Source organism: Aristolochia californica, unplaced genomic scaffold (assembly GCF_029961685.1).
Source record: "Aristolochia californica isolate CCGP_79_NKW_82.1479 unplaced genomic scaffold, dmAriCali1.0.hap1 SCAF_2, whole genome shotgun sequence".
Classification (NCBI taxonomy): Eukaryota; Viridiplantae; Streptophyta; class Magnoliopsida; order Piperales; family Aristolochiaceae; genus Aristolochia; species Aristolochia californica.
Window position 1 is genome coordinate 37795971 of NW_027181881.1, and position 23891 is coordinate 37819861.

The following is a 23891-nucleotide window of genomic DNA, read 5'->3' on the forward strand; positions in this document are numbered from 1 at the left end:
GCTGATTTCCCATAATTCAGAGACTGGATTGATTAATTTGTCAGCAAGATTATCTTCGGAGATTTATCTAGAGATCCATACAATCTGCAACTGCTTCCAATATCTTAGGTTGATCTTAGTTTCCAAAAATATTTGATCTTCCTTTGTTTGGAAAGATCACGAATCTGTTCGGAAGCCAGCATCACACTAGAAGGCAACGACATTGTTTTTGTTCATCGACAGCTCCGTTGCTGTTGTTGGGGACGACAACACTAGATTCCGCCTAGTCATCTTGCCGTCACTACCTCTTTGCTGGTTAATAGTAGATTTCAAAGAATTCTTTTTTCCGGACTGGAAAGTTGCCTATTAATCTCCTTGTTCTAGACCGCCGGCTGGTTTATTTTGGGAAGTCTTTGACTAGCTGGAACTTGCTCTGTATTCCGTAATTTCCAACCAGCGTTTAAGTTATCGACGTCGTCAAAATCTTACCTTCGACGTTGTTGGGTTATCATGTTCATGATATCACGTTCTGCTTGATTCCCAGTGATGTTTCTTATTTCAAAAAGTTCTTTGGCTCCTCGGATATATTTTCCAATCTCTCTGCTTGGTTGCCGCCGGAGGACGAAGATGTCGTGATTGTCGTCGAAGACGATGACATTGTTGCCGAATTAAATTTTCCTAAGTCAGGACACTTTGTTTAATTAGGCGGCGATTCAGCTCAATCTAGACCGGGCCGAGTTAATCCAGCAACTCGAGGCTACTTACTGGTTCTGTTCATGACCGAGTCAACTTGACTCGGTCCGCTTGTTTTTTTTGCCTCGGTATATGGGTCTGGGTCCGGGTCCCAAGTTCTATGCCGATTCCTCCCGGGACTCGGCAATGTTGGTTGGATATTTGAGTCGGCTTGACTCGGTCCTCTGTCTTCGATTGGATTATTACTTTGAACTATTGGCAGCACATTCCTTGCTTAGCATATTATTTGGTGCTGATACTCGGATCAGATTATTTCATGGGTCCTTTTACAAGGATTTTTATTATTTGGTACGTGTTATTGGGTCCAGGCCCATTTTAGTTGCTGCTATTAAGTCTCTTTGGATGAGACATTATTATTGAAGGACTTCTCAATTGTTGATTTTTATCAGCATTGGCTATTCTGATGATGAAGAAAGGCAAGGTGGCCCCATAATATTATCTTGTAGGTAATTACCCGTTACCACCCTTAATTGGTATTTATTACTCCTAACATTTGAGAGTCGGTGTCTCGTGGAGGGACACGGTGATGGAGGAGTTTTATTACATTTCTGAACATTGTGTATAGACCCACTACCTACAGAAGATAGGAGTGTGCCCTACATCCAGCATGAGTTATTACTGGAGTATGGAGCGATGTCATACGACTTGGAGTGATATTACTCTCACTTATCTTATGCCAGTTGGGCCTCATGGAAGAGACCACCAGCGTGAAGGGGAGTGTTGGAAGATATGGAGGATTGCATTTTATACGAGAATATCATATACACCATTTGCAGCAAGCTCGGAGTTCATGATATTCTCTCACCCCCAGCTTGAGGGGGAGTGTTGGAGGATGGGCCCAAGCCTAACGACCAAGGTAGACCCACATATCCAAGTGTGTTGGAAGAAGGGCCCAAACCTGTAAGACCAAGGAAGGTCCACACATCCAAGAGATGTAGAAGATGGGCTCAAGGCCCATAGACCAAGGAGAAGGCTGACATGCCCATACGATGATGGCAGGACAGTTAATAAATAGTCATCTCATAGGGATGACATTGATGTAATTAAGTTAAAGTTTTAGGGGCATTATTGTAATATTTTAGGATCATTAATCTATAATTGAGCTTTAGGGGAAGGGTTAGGACATCAAACCTATAACTTCTTCTTCTTCCTATTTTCTCCCAATGGGTGTCCCTTTTTTTTTCTCCATGAGCTAAATCCATAGAGTCCTGAAAATCAACACCGTGTTTCTAGGGGTGTAAATGTTATATGGAAGAAACGAAATAACTTATTCCATATATTGTTTCATTTACCAACCATTGTTCCATTCCTTTTCAATTGATTATGAAATAAATGTGTAAAAAAAAAATTAAAATTAATAAAAAATTAATAAAAAAATTATAAAATTTGTTATAAATGAAAAATGTTTGCTTCCACAATTTCCCCCCTTTTGGAAGTGCCTTCTCTCTCCATCATTTATCGCTGAAAACCTTTTCTGCTTCTCCTTGTTGCGCTCCCAATATCTCTGCATTCATTGCTTTCCATCCTTCTCTCAACCTTGCTCTCTTTCCCGATCACGCCCTCGCTCGACCTCCTTCCATTGATTGTGCTCCCGCTCTCTCTTCTCACTGTCTCTCCTAGTCTCCAAAAAATTGATAGCCAGATCTCGATTATTTCATGTAGTTCTATCCATTCAATTTCAATGAGGTAATTTGAGTGGAATCAAAGTCCTTAGTACCCAAACTCTTTTGAGGACTTGGATTAATTACTTCTTTGAATCAGCTATAACCAGCAATCAGCAGCCCATACAAAAGCACCAAAAAAGGCAAATACTACTATAACAGTCAATTAACTTGCACTTACCACCTTTTGGCCCCACAACGCTACACCACCTAAGGTGTAAAAATCCAGATTTGGGTGAAGAGGAGAAAAGAGAAGAAGAAATTTCTAAAGAACTTGAAAGGCTTTGTTGGGAATTGTGCACGAATTCTCAGACTTCTTAAATAGGTGTTTTGAGTTACAAATTACAAAAATGCCCCTATATACTTTTTTTTTTTTTTAAAATGATGCTGAATTTTATTATGAAAGCTCAAACGAGCAGATTACACGAGGGGAAGCCTTCCCAAACAATGAGAGATTACTAGGAGGTTCCGGAATTTGCCAATTTATCAGCCAAAGAATTGGCTGATCTAGGAACGAGGTTCCAATTACAATAAACGAGGGATGGCACAATGTCAACAATACAATCAGTGATTGGCCAGTGGCACCAAGGAGGGGAACTTTCTTTTGAACACCAGCTGATGACAGTTTTTGAATCGCTTTCAATAATCAGCTTGCCATGGAGCCACTCTTTAAAGATTTGGAGGCTGAACAAAAGAACACTTACTTTAGCAGTATTTGAATCAGCAATACCCACCGGCCCTACATAGGATAGAATAGGGTCTCCACTGCTGTCTCTGAAAACACCACCAGCTCCAGCTGGCCCAGGACAGCCTAAAGTATTGCCATCAAAATTGAGTTTGATGCAGTCGTAAGGGGGAGGATCCCAGGTGGCCTTAACCGGATTCCTACGGGGGCCCGCCATGTGCGCTATCAAACCCCAATTTTCTCGAAGGGAGATGCCCGATAGAGAAGCAAACTCCTTCCTAGAATGTAGCCAGCTTGAGATAAGGCCCATTGCATGAGAAGCTATATTATCTGGGTTGCTAGCCTTGGAGTTGAATATCCGGTTGTTTCGCTCTAGCCATATACACCATGGGACTTGCGCAAGGCATGCCAAGAGAATTATCTTGCCCAGCTTAGGAAGGCGTATCCTCATAACCATCTCAAAGGTGCCAAAAAGGTCCTGATGTAGCCCCATTTGGAGACCAATCTTCTAAAATATCTTCATCCAGACCTGCCATTAAAAGCCCCTATATACTTTATAAACCTTAATCTCCTTTAAACACTGATATAATTTAATATGCAGAACAAAATTACATAAAAAACCACTGAAATGGTAAAATGACCAAAATACCCCTAGAGGGTAAAATGAAGAATATACCCCTGGATGTATTTTCTAACACTGCCCCCTCAAGATGGATTATATATATCCAGGAGTTCCAACTTATTGCAGAATGATATAAATTCTCACTTGCCAAGGGCATTGGTGAAGACATCTCCCAATTGATCTCCAGATCGAACAAATAGAGTCACTACCTCCTTTTTCATCACTGCATCTCAAATGAAGTGGCAATCCACTTCTATATGTTTAGTCCTCACATGGAAAACTGGGTTACTTGCAATAAAGATCACATCCTAATTATCACAAAACATGTTCATCGGCTCATCCTGGTTGAAACTCAATTCTCCTAAGATTGACCAAACCGACATTAACTCCCTCACTATGTGAGCCATTGTCCTATATTCAACTTCCACACTAGACCGGGCTACACCATTCTATTTTTTATTTCGCCAACAAACCAAATTCCCTCCTAGGACGACACAATATCCAAAGGTTGATTTTCTATCCAGTTTGGACCTTGCATAATCTGCATCAGAGAATGCCTCTATCTTCATATGATTGTTAGGTCTAAAGAAAAGACCTTTTCCTGGTGCTCCAAATTTCTCAAAATTCTTTGTGTAGCTTCTGAGTGTAATTTCTAAGGACGTTCCATAAATTGGCCCACTACACTTACTGCATAAAAAATGTCAAGTCTAGTAACTGTTTCATAAATTAACTTTCCCACTAACTTCCGATATTGTGTTTTGTTATTTAACTCATCACTTTGCTCATCATGGAGATCATGTCCCACTTTCATTGGGGTATCAACTAGCTTGGCTCCCCACAAACCATACTCTTGAAGCATATCTGTGACATACTTACGTTGTGTCATCACATCGCCCTCTTTACTTTTCGCCACTTCAATGCCCAAAAAGTATTTCAACGAGCCCGATTCTTTTGTTTGAAAATGTGCAGACAAATGAGACTTGGTATCCTCTATACCAGAAATATCACTCCTAGATAATATAATGTATCTACATAAACCAAAAGCACCACAATTCCAGGGAACCTCTTCATCACGAGCAAAGAGTGATCACAATGACTCCTCGAGAACCCCATAGATACCAAAACCTGGCTGAATATTTCAAACCAAGCATGTGGACTTTGCTTCAGCCATAAATCGTCTTTTTAAGTTTGCATACTTTATGTCTCTCCCTGAGCAACATATCCTGGAGGTTGCTCCATATATACTTCTTCTTCCAAATTACCATATAAGAAGGCTTTTTAATGTCCAGTTGATGAAGGGACCACCCCTGATTCACTGCAACTGAGAGCAAAATACAGACATACGACAAACAAGCAACAAACGAAAAGGTTTTAAATACATCAATACCAAAGGTTTGCGTTGTTAAGTTGTGGAGCCTAATTAACGCCTTAAGCTGAGTCAGTACGTGAATCACCCGGATATATTGACTACTGTTTCTTTAAGGGTAGTTTGGGGATTTCCCATTTGTAATTCGGTTGCCCTAATTTTTTCTTTATATTTGAGGACGCCGTTGTTAGGGTTTTATCACTTGGAGTATTATCATCACAGAGTAGGGTTATCAGTTGTAGCTGAGAGTGGTTAGAGAAACGATTTTTCTTGTAAACTATTTCATCTTTATAGTGGATTACTATAGCGGCAAAAGATAGGATGTAGTCTCATCTTGAGGTGAGCCTATATAAATCTTGTTGTATTTTCGTGCTTGCTTTTTTCTTCTTTCATGATTATTATTATTGCTCTCATTAGTTTGGAATTGGGACGTCTAATTCCTAACATGCGTATACCCCTTCGCAACCAACCGAGCTTTATACCGCTCAATAGAACCGTTTGCATTATATTTGATAGTATAAACCTAGCGGCAACCAACAACTTTTGCCTCAGATGGTAGATCACACAGTTGCCAAGTGTCCTTACCTATCAAAGCATCCATTTCAACATCCATAGCTTGCTTCCAATGAGGAGACGAGAAAACATCCTACACTAAAGAAGGGATAGTGTAGGTAGAAATAGACAAAGCAAAATTTTTATAGGAGTTAGATAAGGAACAAAAGACAAATACTGAGATAACAGGTACTGCATACCTTTACCTTTCCTAACACCCTTCCTGAGTGCAATAGGAAGATGTAGATCATTATTTCCAGGATCTTGAGACGAAGTAGAGTCATGGTCTGGTGAGAGAGTTAGTGGTGATACTTCTTTCTGGCGTTTATATACCTATAACGGTTTCTCGACAGTGACAACTTGTGATGGTCCAACGGGCTCCTCATCAATTGGTAAAGGGATAACTGGTGCCGGTTCAGGTGAGAAAACGAGATCAGAAGTTAAAGACACAGATGAAAAGAACAGTGCATCCTCAAAGAAAGTAATATCAGTAGATACAAATGTTTTTCTAGTGGATGGGCAAAAACATTTGTACCCCTTTTGCGTGCGTGAGTACCCCAAAAATACAAACTTAACTACTTGGGGAGACAACTTATCCCTAGAAGTCCCAAATACATGAGCAAAGTAGACACATCCAAACACGCAGGGAGAAATAGCAAATAATGCCACGGACGATAAAAGAACCTGCATAAGAATTTTTCCTTTTAACACAGACGAATGCATTCTATTAACCAAGAAACAGGTTGTAAGAATAGCATTACCCCAATAAGGCTTGGGCACATGCATATATATCATCATTGTACTAGCTACCTCCAGTAAATGGTGATTCTTACGTTCAGCTACGCCATTTTGCTAAGGTGTAAAAACACACAATGTCTGATGAATAATTCCTTGTTCTTGACAAAAGACTTGGAATTTATGAATGAACTTGAGGCCATTATCAGTACACAAGATATGAAACGAAATAGCAAACTGATTTTTTATTTCATGGAAGAAAATTTTGATTACATCAAAAACCTCAGATTTTTCCTTAAGAAGGTAAATCCAAGTATACCTACTAAAATCATCGATAAAAGAAATAAAATACCTGTGATCAAATTGACTAGTCACAGAACAAGGACCCCAAATGTTTGAGAGTACAATCTAAAATTGATGGATGGTTTTATGAGACAAGACTGGAAACGAACTCTGTGATGCTTGCCCAGTTGACACAACTTGCACTTAAAAGAAGAACTAGATAGAAAGTCTGGAAAGACTTGAGTCAGTTTTGTTGCAGACGGACCATTGTAAAGGAGAACATGCTATATGTAACGCCTGAATACTATTCTGTCGATGGTTCTCTGATGTATAATTTTAGTTACATCGGCTTTAATACCTCGCAAGCGTATGAATCGTTCATGTAATCTAGCAGTAAGCGAGGGTCATATCCACAGGGAGGATTGAATTTTGTGTATTCTTCAGTCAACTAGCCTAACCAAATATGATGAATTAATCTGAACTAAACACTAATTATATCCTACATTATCAAGCAATAATCTAATTAACTACTTGCACAACAGGAAATGTCAACTCTGGATTTTACCGTGATTCGTGCCTCTCTCGAGCGCTACTAAACCACGAATCCGGATTCTCAATCCTTGCGTCTAGCCCCTCTCGGGCGCCTAGAGTTAATGACAAAGAGCGGATTACAATAGAATGCAGAGAATCAATTTCCTATTGTGATGATGCTAAAATTATCAACTCTGGATTTTACCGTGATTCGTGCCTCTCTTGAGCGCCACGTAATCACGAATCCGATTTCTCAATCCTTGCATCTAGCCCCTCTCGGGCGCCTAGAGTTAATGACAAAGAGCGGATTACAATAGAATGCAGAGAATCAATTTCCTATTGTGATGATGCTAAAATTATCAACTCTGGATTTTACCGTGATTCGTGCCTCTCTCGAGCGCCACTAATCACGAATCCGATTTCTCAATCCTTGCGTCTAGCCCCTTTCAGGCGCATAGAGTGAAAGACAGAAATCGGATTAAAATACCAAAATCCAACCTCAATTATAATCCTACCCTAATTAGCTAATTTAGTCAAATATCCAGAAAACAAATATTCAATAAACATTAATTATCAAATCAGATTCAATTAACATTCAAAACCTAAGTTCAAAGTATATAAAAACTAAATTCAATAATGACGAATTACTCCCCTTCTTCCTCCTCTCGCTCGGGCAGCAACTCGTTCTCACGGGTGCTGCAATTTCCCGAAATTGGTGGTGTCGGGTAGCAATAGTGAGTGGCCGGAGGTAGAGACGACGCCGGCGACGAAGGTTGGAAGCCGACGGACAGAGGTAACGTCCGGCGAAGAACGAAACAGAGATGAAGTTCTCTAACAGGCTCTCTCGAGTCTCGGTCGGAATCGGAATCGCTCCGGGAATGGTCGGAAAGCGGAGTTGGCACTGGAGAAGCCCTCTCGGATCACTTCTCGGCTTGGCGAGCGACGACTGTCGAACTCACCTCGACGGAGACTCTCGAGCTCTCCTCGGGTTTGTTCTCGGTTGTTGGATGGCAGTGGACGACGGTGGTGCGGCGGAAGGTATTGGCCCGGCGAACGATGGTGGGGAACTCCTCTCGGGTCCTCCCCTGTTTCCGGTCAAAGTCCTCTGTTTTCTCTTCACGCTTCCCCCTCTCGGGTCTCCCCTCTCGGATTTTCCCTCCCGGGTCTCGCCTCTCGGGTCCTCCTTTCGACCTTCTCTTTCGACACCCCCCTTCTGCTTTAAATACCATCTTATTTATTTTAAAACGATTTGACCTAAAAATCATCTCCATTTCACTAAGGGCATTTTGGTAAATATCTCCTTCTCCACCATAATTCTCCTGAAATTCCATAATTAAATCTATAAAAAGCATTTCAGGAAGAAATAAACCTTAAAAACAATGAAATATAATTCAGGAGAGAAAAATATGCAATATCGACAGTGATTAATGCCAAATTCAATAAATGCTCATTTCATTTGAAAACCGATAAATAACCACCTATAACACAATTATAAAGGTTATTCTATTATAATTAACTTAGTTCTCATGTCAGAATATAGCATCTACCACACCCCCAAACCTAAATCTTTGCTAGTCCCTAGCAAAACAACAATCGAACCAAAATTAAGCCTAGGAAAATGAAATGCCACTTTCGTAGGGAGCACGAATGCATTTAGCGCATGCAACAAGCCGTTAAACCCCTACTCTGCAGTAGTGGACGAGTTATGTCTCGTGAGGGTTTGCATGGAATTTACCCACAAAATTCATATAAATCAATAATATAAAAAGGAAAAACTGAACAAAATTTACTCCTCATTAGCATATGACTAACACTTAGTATCGTAAAATATCTGAAAATCATATGAGATCTTGCGAAATTTGAAAACTTGTGTAAAATATAGCCTATTATCAATCCAAATACACTCATTGTTACTCCACCTGAACCAATGTGACCCATAAGCTATTACTTCAATAGAACAAAGAGGCAACAAATAACAATAAAATCCTGGTCACATCACAATTAAGAGAAAATAGTAGAGTAAACCTGTTGTCTGACAATCTCACCAAAAGAAATATACCAATTTCAATCTTGACTTGCAACTTCTTTCAAATTACAATTCATCATCAAAGTTAAGGAAACTCATTGCTTCCAGATTTAAAACCATTTTACGCTATTACCAGCGCACTTTGGCTATTACCAGCGTAATTTTTGTTTCACTGAATACATTTGGTATTACCACCATTTTGTATTCGTCTTCACTGCACATACACTTATTTTTAAGTAACCGACTGTTCCGGTGCATGTCCCTGGGTTTGCCCAGGCTGTTTCTGAAGTTATCTGTCTTTTGCAAGCAAGAACATTTCCATTTGCATTCATACATTACAACAAGGAATTTCACTGAGGTATAAAAAGGAATGAGTTCAAACAGGCATACAAGACTATTCAGACTAACATAGATCAACACTAGATTTACATGTTCTCTTTTGCAACTAAGTTCCAAGTCTAATGCAGTAGTAAGTTATCCCACTGAATTCTCATGGATCACAACAAATGATATCAGATTTCTAATAGGCATATTCTACACAATTTTACGAAAAATTTTGAAACACATTTAATCAACTTATTTTAACTCTACTAATGTTAACCACATACTAAGAGGAGTAATTTGAAAACTGGGAACAGAAATCAAAAGAAAATTATTGTTAAGACATAAAAGAGTCGTTCCCCCCCCCCCCCCCCAAACCTAAACCTGACATTGTCCTCAATGGGGAAAAGTTAAAACACTATAACGACTACAAAAAAAAATAAAAAAAAAAATAAAAAAAAAATAAAAAATAAAAAAATAAAAAAAATAACAGCTTAGCTAGTTATACTCCAACAGGGTGAGGGTTAAGCTCCCTCAGGGCTCCTAAATCCATAGGTGGGACCATATGTGTTTGGTCATCAACAATAATACCGAAAAGTCAATAAAGGCCCCAAGGAATGATACATAGTCTCCTTCGAAGAAGGTTTACTCGTATTAGCCGTACCCGTAGGTAATCATCCGTAGATGAAACCGCTATCCCACATCATACTTTGAAGAAATCTCCGTGTGACTGGCCACTGAAGGCAGCACGAATCACGCGCTGAACACAAGTCCTTAAGTTACTCACCATAAGGTTTTCATTCAATACTTCAAGATCGAACTGGTCAATCCCAGAACGGTTGTTTGAGTACAGACCTCTCAAACTAGGGACCAAAAGTCTGGTCATCGACTACCGGAACCATTTATGCTCTCAGCCGGCAAGAGAGTATGAATAAACCAAAAATAAAATAAAAAAAATAAAAAAAAACTGTAATGTACAAAGGGATAGAAACGTGGGGATTGCCCACAATGTGCTAAGTTTATAGTCGTAAGCAAGACTCTGACGCATTCAAGATGAATTCTCAAGATACGGTTTGAGCCTCTGACCGTTAACTTTGAAGACCGACCCGTCTCCGTGATTGCGGATCTCAATAGCGCCATGAGGAAACGTGTGTGACCTCAAATGGACCGGACCACCTGGATCTTAGCTTCCCTGCTGCAAGTAACTGTAATGGTTCACCCTGATTGGCCATGGTAGCTCCTACTTTGACTTCGGGTGTTTTCCTACAAATCTGTTCTACCTTTTCAACAAAGGGAGTTAATGGTCCACCTAGGGAACGGCACCCGTGCATAAAAACACAAAAAGAAACAAAACGAACTATCAAATTAAGCTAACAAACTCACTACTAAAAATATGAACTAACTAGAAGAAATAAAAATAATTCCATACAAAATAACCAAGCTAAAATTATGAAAAAAAAATAAAAAAATAAAATAAAATAAAAATAAATCTAACCTAAGACCATGGAGAACAAAGAAATACACTTAATACGTGCCTCCCCGGCAACGGCGCCAAAAACTTGATGTATAATTTTAGTTACATCGGCTTTAATACCTCGCAAGTGTACGAATCGTTCATGTAATCTAGCAGTAAGCGAGGGTTATATCCACAGGGAGGATTGAATTTTGTGTATTCTTCAGTCAACTAGCCTAATCAAATATGACGAATTAATCTGAACTAAACACTAATTATATCCTACATTATCAAACAATAATCTAATTAACTACTTGCACAACAGGAAATGTCAATTCTGGATTTTACCATGATTCGTGCCTCTCTCGAGCGCTACGAAACCACAAATCCGGATTCTCAATCCTTGCGTCTAGCCCCTCTCGGGTGCCTAGAGTTAATGACAAAGAGCGGATTACAATAGAATGCAGAGAATCAATTTCCTATTGTGATGATGCTAAAATTATCAACTCTGGATTTTACCGTGATTCGTGCCTCTCGAGCGCCACGTAATCATGAATCCGATTTCTGAATCCTTGCGTCTAGCCCCTCTCGGGCGCCTAGAGTTAATGACAAAGAGCGGATTAAAATAGAATGTAGAGAATCAATTTCCTATTGTGATGATGCTAAAATTAGCAACTCTGGATTTTATCGTGATTCGTGCCTCTCTCGAGCGCCACGTAATCACGAATCCGATTTCTCAATCCTTGCGTCTAGCCTCTCTCGGGCGCCTAGAGTTAATGACAAAGAGCGGATTAAAATAGAATGCAGAGAATCAATTTCCTATTGTGATGATGCTAAAATTAGCAACTCTGGATTTTACCGTGATTCGTGCCTCTCTCGAGCGCCACGTAATCACGAATCCGATTTCTCAATCCTTGCATCTAGCCCCTCTCAGGCGCATAGAGTGAAAGACAAAAATCGGATTAAAATACCAAAATCCAACCTCAATTATAATCCTACCCTAATTAGCTAATTTAGTCAAATATCTAGAAAACAAATATTCAATAAACATTAATTATCAAATCAGATTCAATTAACATTCAAAACCTAAGTTCAAACTATATAAAAACTAAATTCAATAATGACGAATTACTCCCCTTCTTCCTCCTCTCGCTCGGCCAGCAACTCGTTCTCACGGGTGCTGCAATTACCCGAAATTGGTGGTGTCGGGTAGCAATAGTGAGTGGCCGGAGGTAGAGACGACGCCGACGACGAAGGTTGGAAGCCGACGGATGGAGGTAACGTCCGGCGCAGAACAAAACAGAGTTGAAGTTCTCTAACCGGCTCTCTCGAGTCTCGGTCGGAATCGGAATCGCTCCGGGAATGGTCGGAAATACGTAACCGACGCCGGAGGATGGTCGGAAAGCGGAGTTGGCACCGTAGAAGCCCTCTCGGATCACTTCTCGGCTTGGCGAGCGACGATTGTCGAACTCACCTCGACGGAGACTCTCTCGAGCTCTCCTCAGGTTTGTTCTCGGTTGCTGGACGGCAGTGGACGACGGTGGACGACGGTGGCGCGGCGGAAAGTATTGGCCCGGCGAACGACGGTGGGGAACTCCTCTCTGGTACTCCCCTGTTTCCAGTCAAAGTCCTCTGTTTTCTCTTCACGCTTCCCCCTCTCGGGTCTCCCCTCTTGGGTTTTCCCTCCCGGGTCTCGCCTCTCCGGTCCTCCTTTCGACCTTCTCTTTCGATGCCCCCCTTCTGCTTTAAATACCATTTTATTTATTTTAAAACGATTTGACCTAAAAATCATCTCCATTTCACTAAGGGCATTTTGGTAAATATCTCCTTCTCCACCATAATTCTCCTGAAATTCCATAATTAAATCTATAAAAAGCATTTCAGGAAGAAATAAACCTTAAAAACAATGAAATATAATTCAGGAGAGAAAAATATGCAATATCGACAGTGATTAATGCCAAATTCAATAAATGCTCATTTCATTTGAAAACCGATAAATAACCACCTATAACACAATTATAAAGGTTATCATATTATAATTAACTTAGTTCTCATGTCAAAATATAGCATCTATCATTCTCCAAGTAGTATAGCCCATCTCTCTCACGAGTGGAACCAATCGTCTTCCTCATTGTGAGGTCCTGAAAAACACAATGAGTAGGATAAAATGTGAGGGAACAACTCATTGACTTGGCTAGATGACTAACCGACAACAAATTTAGAGGAAACTTGAGAACAAATGGTGTTGATTGAGGAGACAAAAAGGAAGCAGGAGTAAAATTGCCTACTCCTTGAATAGGAGAGATAGAACTTTGTGCAAGATTAACATGTTTGACACACAAAGACTCTTTTAAATTGGAAAACAACAACAACATACTTGACATGTGTCTGGAAGATCCTAATATTCAAATGAAAAAAAAAAAAGTGTCTGGAAGCTCCTAAATCAAGATCCCATGTTGGTGACGAGTGAACCTGATAAGCTGCCATACCTGAGTCAACATTGGTAGAACTAGGTACTGGGATAGAAGCATGGGCTACAAATGCTAAGGTTGAAGCAACAGAGATCTGGGTCATGCGTTGAGCAATCTGCTGCTGTTGTTGTATCAATTGCTGCAACTCATTTGGAGCATCCGGTGTAACCGACATAGAAGAATCTAAACTCTCACTTCCACTATTAGGAGTTGTATTATTAGCCCATGCAGGCTTCCCAAACTTAACCCAACATATCTCAAAGTAATGATTATTTTTGTCAACTTACCATCACCACGTCCTCTACCTCTGCCTGGCCCCCTCTCTACGTTGTCCTCTACCTCTACCTCTACCTCTAAAGGAATTTGTAGGGGCTGATGTAGTGTTGGAAGCATTAAGAACATTGACTTCCATTATCTTACCTCCTTTACCTGTTCCAGGTACAATAGTCTTCTCAACCCTCATAATATGATTAAAAGTGGTAGAGAGAGTAGGGATTTCATCTCAAGCTAACACATGGGCTTTAATAACATCAAATTTAAGCACCTAAACCATCAAATTTTTTTGCGACAATCAACTGATTTTGCTGTTTTCTCAACTCATTTTCATCCGTAGTACACGGATGATATACATTGTTCTCCTGCCATATACCAAGGAATGCACTATAATATTCTGTGACAGTTTGATTTCTTCTTTTCAACCAAAAAAACCTGTATACAGCTCATAAACTCGAGAGAGATTACTCTCCTATACATATAAAGATTCTAGAGACAACCATATAGCATTTGTTGTCTCACAGTTCATCACTTGATTTCTAAGAGTAGTATCCATACCATTGACAATCCAAGTCATAACCTAACTGTCCTCTGCCTCCCAATCATCATCTGGAGGCACTGGAGGATCATCTCAGATAAATTTCAACTTCTTTTTACCCTTAAAGATACATTTTGTCAGATTTAGCCCAATTAAAATAATTAGGCCCTGTATATTTTTACAAAGTAATCATGATGGTATCCTTTCTATCAGACCCAAAATTTACTCTAGTCGGGGTATAAACTTCTCGTGTCAGCCATATTACTGATATTTGATCACAAAATAACCAATTTAAACTTCTAGACAATTTCCAGATTTATCACCAAGGTGGGCCCACTCACAAAATTAGGATAAGGGCACAAAAACAGGATATACACACTTCAATAATCTAATAAACAGCAATTCACAGTTATTTTAACCAATATCATGCAAAAGTGGTATCAATGAGGGCTGACATCATCTATTGGGTGATGATGCAGGCATCCAACACTAGGTTGGGTGACGCAGATCTCAAAAAACCGAATTAGAAGTCCAATTAGGGTAATCAAAGTGTAGAGAATCCTTCAATGATTCATAAAGACCAGTAACCCTAAGGTTATGTAGAGAACAAAGAAAAACTTTGATGAATTAGCATCAAAATCCAGTATTTTTTTTCTCCTTTCAGCTGGTCGTCCTCTTAAAAAATGGTAAGAATCTATAGTAGAATGCTCCTTGCAACAATTTATCTGATACCATGTAAACATTCAAATTTGGGTGAAGGAAGAGGAGAAAATTGACAGAAAATGGAGAAAGGAGAACAAATTTTTGAAGAGCTAGAAAGGCTTCATGGGAATTGTGCACAAATTCCCAAACTTCTTAAATAGGTGGTTTGAGTTACAATTTACAAAAATGCCCCTATACACTTAATAAACCTTAATCTCCTTATATCTCCTTATCTTCACATGCTATGTACAATAAAATTTAACCACTGATATAATTTAACATGCAGAGTAAAATGACCAAAATACCCCTGGAGGGTAAAATAACCAAAATACCCCTGGATGTATTTTCTAACATAAGGAACAAGGTAAAATTATCTTCCAGCACCATAAACAATCAAGCAACACCAATTGAGAAAAAATGTACAAACAAAACACCAATATCTGCAATCTAGCATTGGGCATAGGCACTATAACAGACCTGGAGCTCTGCACAGTCACAGGTCTAGATTTAGACATCAAAGCAGCCCTTGGGGCAAATAAACATAGAATAAGTCCTTAGGTAGCCCCAAAAGCCTTCAAGCACTTGGTTATGGCATGAGAGAAAAGGAAAAATCTAGCCTTTAAAGTTGGTCGGCAGAAAATATTTAAACATTCCCTTATTGTAGAAGCTGCAAGTCTGGAAGATGATGAAAATGCCTTGAAACTCTCCCTTAGCTCGATCTCAATGCTCTATATCATGTAAAATCTCATATTCAAGAGGTTAGAAGATTGAAAATGAGAGAAGAAGAAGAGAAGAATTGTGCTACAGCCAAGCAGTTTCGTTAAAGATGATAGTTGACCCCTAACCCCTTTATTAATCACTTAAAAGAGAACTATACAAGAATTACTTAAATGCTCCCATTACATGTATCACTTAACACTGACTGCAAGATTCAATAGCATTCTAACTTCTGACTGAATTAATGTTGAAATATGTAGTCAGGGCATTATGGTCATTTCACTGTGTTACCCCTCTTAGGTGAAGGGATTTTATGTTTTTAGTACAGTTGAATTGGCCCATTATTAAAGCAAAATATGGTGTGTAATTATGGAGTTTAGTGTTTAGAGCAGAGGAGTATATTGGTCTTTTGCTGTAATGATGCTTGAGTGAGTAAAAAAAAGGAGTTAGAGATCAAGTTCTGACCCCCTAAGGAGTACTTCTCTTCTCACGGAGCCTTCTCCCAGACTTCCTGTCATCTCCTCTCTCTAACTCATTAATTCCTAAATTCTACAATTAACAATCTAAATCAGGGACACTTCTAGATGTATGAGGCACCAATTACATGACTAGAAATTACATAAATACATTACACATCATATTTTCTATCCATTCTCATTATTGGGAATGGCTCTAAATGTGTCAAACTCATCTATTGTTGCTCTATTAGCTTTATTGGTTTAAAATTCCGATTCACTTCAGGGGTACCTTGAATTTCTTGAAATGTTCATTAATTATGTAAATATTCTTAGTATATTACACTTCTTTCCCTCTTCCCTGATTTTGGAAATACCAATTATGATGATGAAGGTTGGTGTGAAGAACAAATCTGAAGTACAGTCAAAGTTAACAACAAATGTGATTATTGTTGATGTCAACAAAAACCAGGTTCTTGTGGCATCTCTTTCTCTCTCTCTCTCTCTCCCCTTCTCTCTCCACACACACACACACACAAACTAGTTTCAGTTTCTTATAGTCTATTATTTGTAGGTACGTTCAGCATCACTACCACCATTGCCACAACAAAAGGAGTTACTTTCATCTCTGAGTCCCTATCATGCAAAGCTTGTTGGAGAAAGCTATTTGGCCAAAAAAAGACCAGTCTATGAATGCACTGATGTCCAGGTGTGTTCTGCATTTCCTGCATGGTTCAGAGGTATTTGCATTAACATCTGAGACTGCATGATGTAGAATGTAATAGGTCCCATGCATGACTCTTTTCCTGCAACTTCTCTATCACTCCAGGTAATCTGTTGCTTGCAAGTAAGGTTGCAAGTACTTACATGCACACATGGCAGGAAAAGGGATTCCATTCTCCAACTACAGGGTTACTATTCTGCATTATGCTCTTGCGTCCTTGAGGAACTCATGTTTATTAGTTTCACATACAAGTTATTTCTCTTTTGTGCATTAATTTAGCTAGTGATTCCAATATATATATATAAGGGAATATGGCCTTAAGTTCATGTAAGCTTAGGTGCACCCAATTTTCAATTTAACCATTAAATTTAAATTAAATGAACTAAAAAATTATAAATATTTCCTCTTCTACACTTATTTTCATTTATTTTTTCTTATTTTTATCAAGTTTAAATGATAAAATGGAGATAATAACATTGCTGTGAATATAATGAAGCAAATGGCATTCTTGTAAAAAATAGTAATATTTTGAAGGAAGTAGAAGTTGGGAGTAGTTATGGTTGGCCAGCCTCCCTTCCCTCATATATATGTACAAATATATATATATATGAAAAAAAAGAGAATGGATTAAGTCCATCTAATAGGTGCACCCAATGTTTAGTATACATCTAATTTGGACCAAAAGACTTGAAACTTTTACTTTTCTTATTCTACTTTTATATCTTATCCCATGCATTCACGACTCATGGTTATTTTTTTATCTTTTTGTTATTTTTGTCATTTTTTAATGATAAAATGGTGATAATGACATTATTGTAAATATAATGTAGTAATTATTTTTGTAAATAATGTGAGTTTTCTACTGAGAAGCCATAAAAAAAATGCTTTCAACTAAATAAGGAAAAACAGGAGATGGACCCCCATTACTGGTCAAATATTTGAATCTAAGGTTTTCAGATTGTTTAATAATATAAAATGATGGTTTAGTTTCTGCCTGGGGAGTGAAGGGAACAAGAAAAAGTTTGTCCAACAAATAGGAGCACTAGCTTGCTTGCTTGGTTGAAGCTGAAAGATTGAAATAACGTCATAGGAAACTTCCATTTTTTTTTTTTTTTTTTGAAATGAAGATGTATAAACTATTAAGAGAGGGAAAAGAGTACAATACCTAACTAAAAAGGGTCTTCCACCACAACAAGGTGTTGGAGTGAAACACTCAACTTAGCTTGAGTATCAGCTAAATTGTTAGCTGACCTAGGAATGTGCTTCCAATTACAGTTCAGAAGAAAAATTAAAGTATATATATCAAAAAACATATCCCAATGCCGCCAGGATGGAGTGGTTGACTTTGCACACCAGTCAATGACTATTTTAGAGTCGCCTTCAATAAAAAGGGGTCCCACAAGATGGCGTTGGAAGATCTGAAGCCCTTTAAGCAATCCGGAGAGTTTTGCAGTTGTAGAATCGGAGATTCCAATTGGCCTAGCGAAAGTGAAAAGTAGACTATCATTACCATCATGTATTACTCTACCAAAACCTGCAGGTCCAGGGCAACCACATAGGAAACTTCCATTTTCAGCTGAAAGATTGAAATAATGTCATAGAAAACTTCCATTTGCTTAAGGACATAAAAACACTAGCAATTGCATGATAGTGCTCTTAAATATTAACTTTTAACATGTGATGAGTTTACATTTATGGAGAAATATTACTTACATGATTGTGTCTTTTGGTAACCGACCACAAAACAAAATTTTAAGAATTTTTTGCATGCTGAATACTTCTGTGTGGTACATTGAAAAAAAAAAAAAACAGTGAGCCTTCTATGTCGGTGCATATAATACTACAATGGTAGGGTTTGTATCTAAACCCGAATCCTCAATGCTATACGATTGTCAGTTGCATTATACTGTATTGACTTTTGAATATTGCAGCCTAGTACATGTACCTGTTATTAGTATGGGAAATCTGGTGCTGATGAGTCAATGCTTTCGATTAACCTTACTATTATTCATGCAGGACTCATCCTTATCATTTTGGATGAACCATTAGAATGGGTTATGTACAAGTGTACTTTAAGTTGGCAAGGCCACAAAATTTATTTCAAGTTCAATATAAAGAGTGACAAATACTATGGGGATCAATGCTTGAGTATTTCTTGATCTTTTTTTTTCTTTTTTTTATTGTACAGTTACAAGGGTTATGGAGAAAATAAAACATTGGTTTTAATTGACAATTTGTCCATGCATATTGCCATGCAGGATCACCATAGTGGGATGTGTATTTGCATCCTTTTATTAATCTCCTTTAGAAAGATGTTTTTCCATTACTTATGTCTTTTGTTCTTATATGTAGATTGAAGCTGCTAAAGGCTTCTTAGCGGTGTTGCGTTCGTACTTGGATTCTCTCTGCTCTAACTTGCGTTCTCATACCATAACAAATGTGCAATCCAATGATGACAAGGTCTGTATTATGTGCAAATGGGAAAAAGAACTGTTACATTTTGACTCGTGTAGTTAGTTTTATGAAGGAATTCCTGTTTTTATGTTGCTGCATGTTTTAGTTTTTAGAATGAGATAACACAAACACAGTATTATTAAAGTTGGGTCTAGGTCCACCCTAAAATGGCTTACTGAATTTAAAAAGGTATTTTTTTCCAACTAATAAGCTTATGATTTTTCTTGGCATTAACCTCTGTGAGCTTATTCTCACTGACACTCCTCACATTCAAGGTAAATGGACAATGGGCATGAGAAATGAACATGGGGGATACAAATTAAATGGAGCACAAAGTGTACTCAATAGAATAGATGCTTTGCTCTAATGTCATATTAACATTGGATCTATGTCCACGTCGAAATGGCTAGCTGAAGTATGGAGGTCTTTTCCCAACTAATAATTATATGATTATTTTTTCATTAGCATGTGTGGTGTTATTCCCACCAAGCACATTGACAGGGCGGGTTGGGGCCAAGTTGATAGAAACCCATGCCTGATCCGTGTCCCCGCCTCTTCACCCCATGCTCACCTTGTGTCCTTGCTTGCATCCCCTTCCCTACCTTGTCCCTACCTGACGTAGAAATAGAGGAGATGCTGCCAGACAAGTAGTGTTGTTGGAGCAGTGGTTGCCAACAAAGAGATACCCATAAAGCGTTGAGAAAAAGGAGGTACTGCGTATGAGCTATCATAGAACAGGGTTATGAAAGTTAGAACCTTACATAGAATAATGCCAAGTGGTTATTTGCTTGTAGATTACTGCTGTTATTTTCATGGGACCATCCAACAAACACCCACCTTGGAGGCCTGGCTGCCAAGCTCTGGTCAAGGATGGCAGAGAGGCAATGATCATGTGGGAAAATACAATCCATGTACAGCTTTGAATACAACATATGCAGTATGTGGGAAAATACAGTGTGTACAGCTGTGAATACAGCATGTGCAGTACGTGGGAAAATATAGTTCATATATAGCTGTGAATAATTGACTTTCTGTAGTGATTATAATTCGTGATTTGTAGGGATTAGATTTTTTATTTGATTCTGATTTGTATCTTCAGGAATAGGTAGTTACCTAATATACTGACACTGTTGTACATATAAATCATTGTAATCCGTTTCTCATTAAGTTTTCAATACAATTACCAAGTTCGACATATTTTGTCATGGTATCAGAGCTTTTAAGTTCATTTTCTGGTGAAGTCACCATCAAATCGTGAATTCCAGTATCCTTTTTTTTCTCTAAACCATGTCTTCATTCACTGAAACCAGCGACACTTCGGAAATTTCTTTGACCGACAACAACAAGTCTGCCACAATAGGAGAATTCCAGAATATTCAGGTAGCAAATACGTTGAACGGGAAAAATTATCTGAAGTGGTCTCAATTGGTCTGCACATTCTTGAAGAGAATAGGAAAACTGAGTCACCTGCTTGGTACCGGTCCGAAACAAAGTGAACCTAAATTTGATGCTTGGGATGAACATGATTCTTTGGTGATGTCTTGGTTATGGAACTCTATGTTACCAGAAATCAGTGATACATGTATGTTTTTTAGCACGACCAAGGAGATATGGGAAGCAATCAACTAGACCTATTCTAAATTTTGTGATGCTGCACTGATCTATGAGATCAAGACAAAAAATTTCAGTCACTAAACAGGTAAATCGGTCAGTCATAGAATATTCAAAAATTTTTAAGAACCTATGACAAGAGATGGATCATTATCAATGCATCCAAATGAAATACAGTGAAGATGCAGCTATCCTTGAGAGGTTTGTTGAAAAAAATAGAATTTATGCGTTTCTTGCCGGATTAAACATTGAGTTTGATGCCGTAAGAGTGCAAATACTTAGAAAAGAGGATTTGCCATCTTTGAATAAGGGAATAGCAATTGTTCTTGCTGAGGAAGTGGAAGGGGTGTTATGATTGAAACTCCCACTGTAGAGAGTTCGGCGTTAGTGTCCAAAAATTCTACTATGAAGAGTTATGGCTCTGAGCAGCATCTTGATAAAGGCAGTGGGCAAACAGATCTGTCAAGACCATCAAACAAAGACTCTTTGTGGTGTACATATTGCAATAAATCATGCCATACCAAGGAGAAGTGCTGGAAACTCCATGGCAAGCTTCAAACAATAGACAAAAGGTTCGAAAAGAGGGGATAAACAAGAGGACAGAGACAAGCACATATGGCAAACACACAACCAAGGAATGAAGAAAACTTCCCAACTACCAAATTCAACTGAGAGGAGATTGAAAAATTGAGGACTCTATTGGAGACATTAGAGAATCCGCCTACAATAGATACTTGTTCTTTGGTGTTATCAAGTATTTCTTCTCCCTCTTCTCATGTTTCCTCTGCTCATGTTTTTAATACCTCGAATAAGGGTTTAGGGAGGCTTCTCTCTAAAGCTGTATATACTCCCCCCTACTGGTCACTTCAAGCTCAACGTTAATGGCATCGCTCTCGGTAATCCTGGGATGGCGGGCTTTGGCGGTGTGATTTATGACCCTAGTGGCACCGCTCTTATTTCCTACTTTGGGCCTTTCAGCATAGCTGATTTGACTTTGGTGGAGCTTTCTGGTCTTCTCCAAGGGCTTCCTATCTTCCATGATCATTTTAACGGTCCACTCATTATTGAAGGGATTCCTGGGTGGTCATTGGATGGTGTTCCTCCTCCATTTTCCCGCCTTCTCGTCATTGGCAGCTAATCTTAATATTATGCATCTTGTCTCTTCTATCCCTTGTTTTTGGTCCCATGTACTTAGATCTGCCAATTCGATTGCGGATTCCTATTCTAAATTGGGTCCCTCCCTTCAATCTCTTGTTCTTTGTGGAGGTCTGCCTTCATGTACTCTTTTCTTTCTTGAAATAAAATCATCACTATTTAAAAAAAAAAAAAAACCTTGGATTAGGTCTCCTCGTACTCCTGGGTCATTGACGCAGGAGCTACAATTCACAGACCCATTCATCTAAAAAATTTGTTTCCTATACCCCTTGTCCCAACAATAAAAAAAAAAAAAAATCCATGGTTGATGGATTAGTGATAACTATGACTAGCCAAGGGGATGTCTTTTTGAGTGCTTGCCTTACACTTAAGATTGTCCTTCACGTCCAAAATTACGCACTAATCTGTGTCAAACCAAAAACTCACTGTTGATTCTAATTGCAGTGTATCCTTTTATCCCTCTCATTATGTGTTTCAGGAACAGGGCACGAAGAGGATTGGACGTGATAGGGAGAGAGACGGTCTTTACTATCTTGAAGAATTGAATGGACAACATAGAGTTGAGAGTTTATCACCATTATCATTCCTTTCTGAGTCATTTTTTTTTTTTTTTTTTTGCAATGTTTTAACTTCAAAGTTCTGAAGGGATCCGGTGCATTAGTGCTACTATTTCAAATCCAATAAAAACAAGATCTAGCTTCAACACCTTCATCTTGGTCACCCATCTTTTAATGTTCTCAAAATAATGTTTCCTTCACTGTTCAAAGGTTTAGCCGTTTACAACTTTCATTGTGATGTGTGTAAACTTGCAAAACACAAATGTGCTTTTTTCCCTATTAGCAATAAAAGAAAATCAGTTCCCTTTTCCTTGATTCGTAGTGATATTTGGAGAGCTTCCATTGTTGCTAATGTTTCTGGGGCATGATGATTTGTCTCATTCATTGAAGATTGTACTCATGTCTTAGATTTTTTGTTAAAAATTAAATCTGATGTGAGTGTGTTCTTTCCAACTTTTTATAATATGATTAGAACTCAGTTTGGTGTTGTGATAATGATTTTCGATCTACCAATGCTAAAGACTTTTTTAACCAATTTCTCTCTCTTTATTTTCAAGAAAAGGGTATCATACATTAGTCTTCTTGTGTGAACACACCCCAACAAAATGGAGTGGTCGAACGCAAGAATGGTCACCTTTTAGCCGTTAAAAGCACTTTCTTGTTTCAAAAAAATGTCCCAAAACAATACTGGGAGGAAGCAGTTTTAACTACTGCTCATCTCATCTATAAGTTCCCTACAAGAGTTCCGGATTTCAAAAGTCTAATCAGTGTTCTCCAGCATTTCTTTCCAGATTTTAATGCATTGCCTAATCTTGTCCCAAAAATATTTGGCTGCATTGCATTGATTCATGTGCATTCTCAAAATAGGGGAAAGCTTGACCCTCGAGCTCTTAAATGTGTCTTTGTTGGCTATTCCTCCACAAAAAAGGGCTACAAATGTTATCATCCTCCAACAAGGAAATTTTATGTGTTTGTTGACATTACTTTTGTTGAACAAGATCATTACTTTACTAGTCCTTATTTTCAAGTGGAGAAATTTTTCATAGAAGATAAAGACATGGATTTATTTCTCCTTGAGTTTCTAGCCGTTGTTTCCGAGCCAAACATTTTGCCAAACGCCACATCCGAGTCATACTTGAAGTTAGAAGTTGAGCTTCATACGTCCAAGTCTTAAGGAATATTACGTGGGACGCAAACTCAAGACTCTAATGGTCCATTGCATGTTTACTCGAGGAAAAGAGTACCAATCTCTCAACCTGTGTTGGCAC

The 23891-nt window shown here is 38.6% G+C and overlaps 1 protein-coding gene across 7 annotated transcripts in view; it reads left to right on the forward strand.

The window, feature by feature from the left end:
• Positions 1-23891, forward strand: part of LOC137955395 (uncharacterized) — a 91855-nt gene that overhangs the window by 54538 nt on the left and 13426 nt on the right. For all 7 annotated transcript variants that reach the window (XM_068802318.1, XM_068802319.1, XM_068802315.1 and 4 more), the window contains exons 16-18: positions 16517-16594; positions 16697-16831; positions 19199-19306. In XM_068802318.1, the coding sequence (XP_068658419.1) occupies positions 16517-16594; positions 16697-16831; positions 19199-19306 (321 nt within the window). The remainder of the gene's footprint in view (positions 1-16516; positions 16595-16696; positions 16832-19198; positions 19307-23891) is intronic.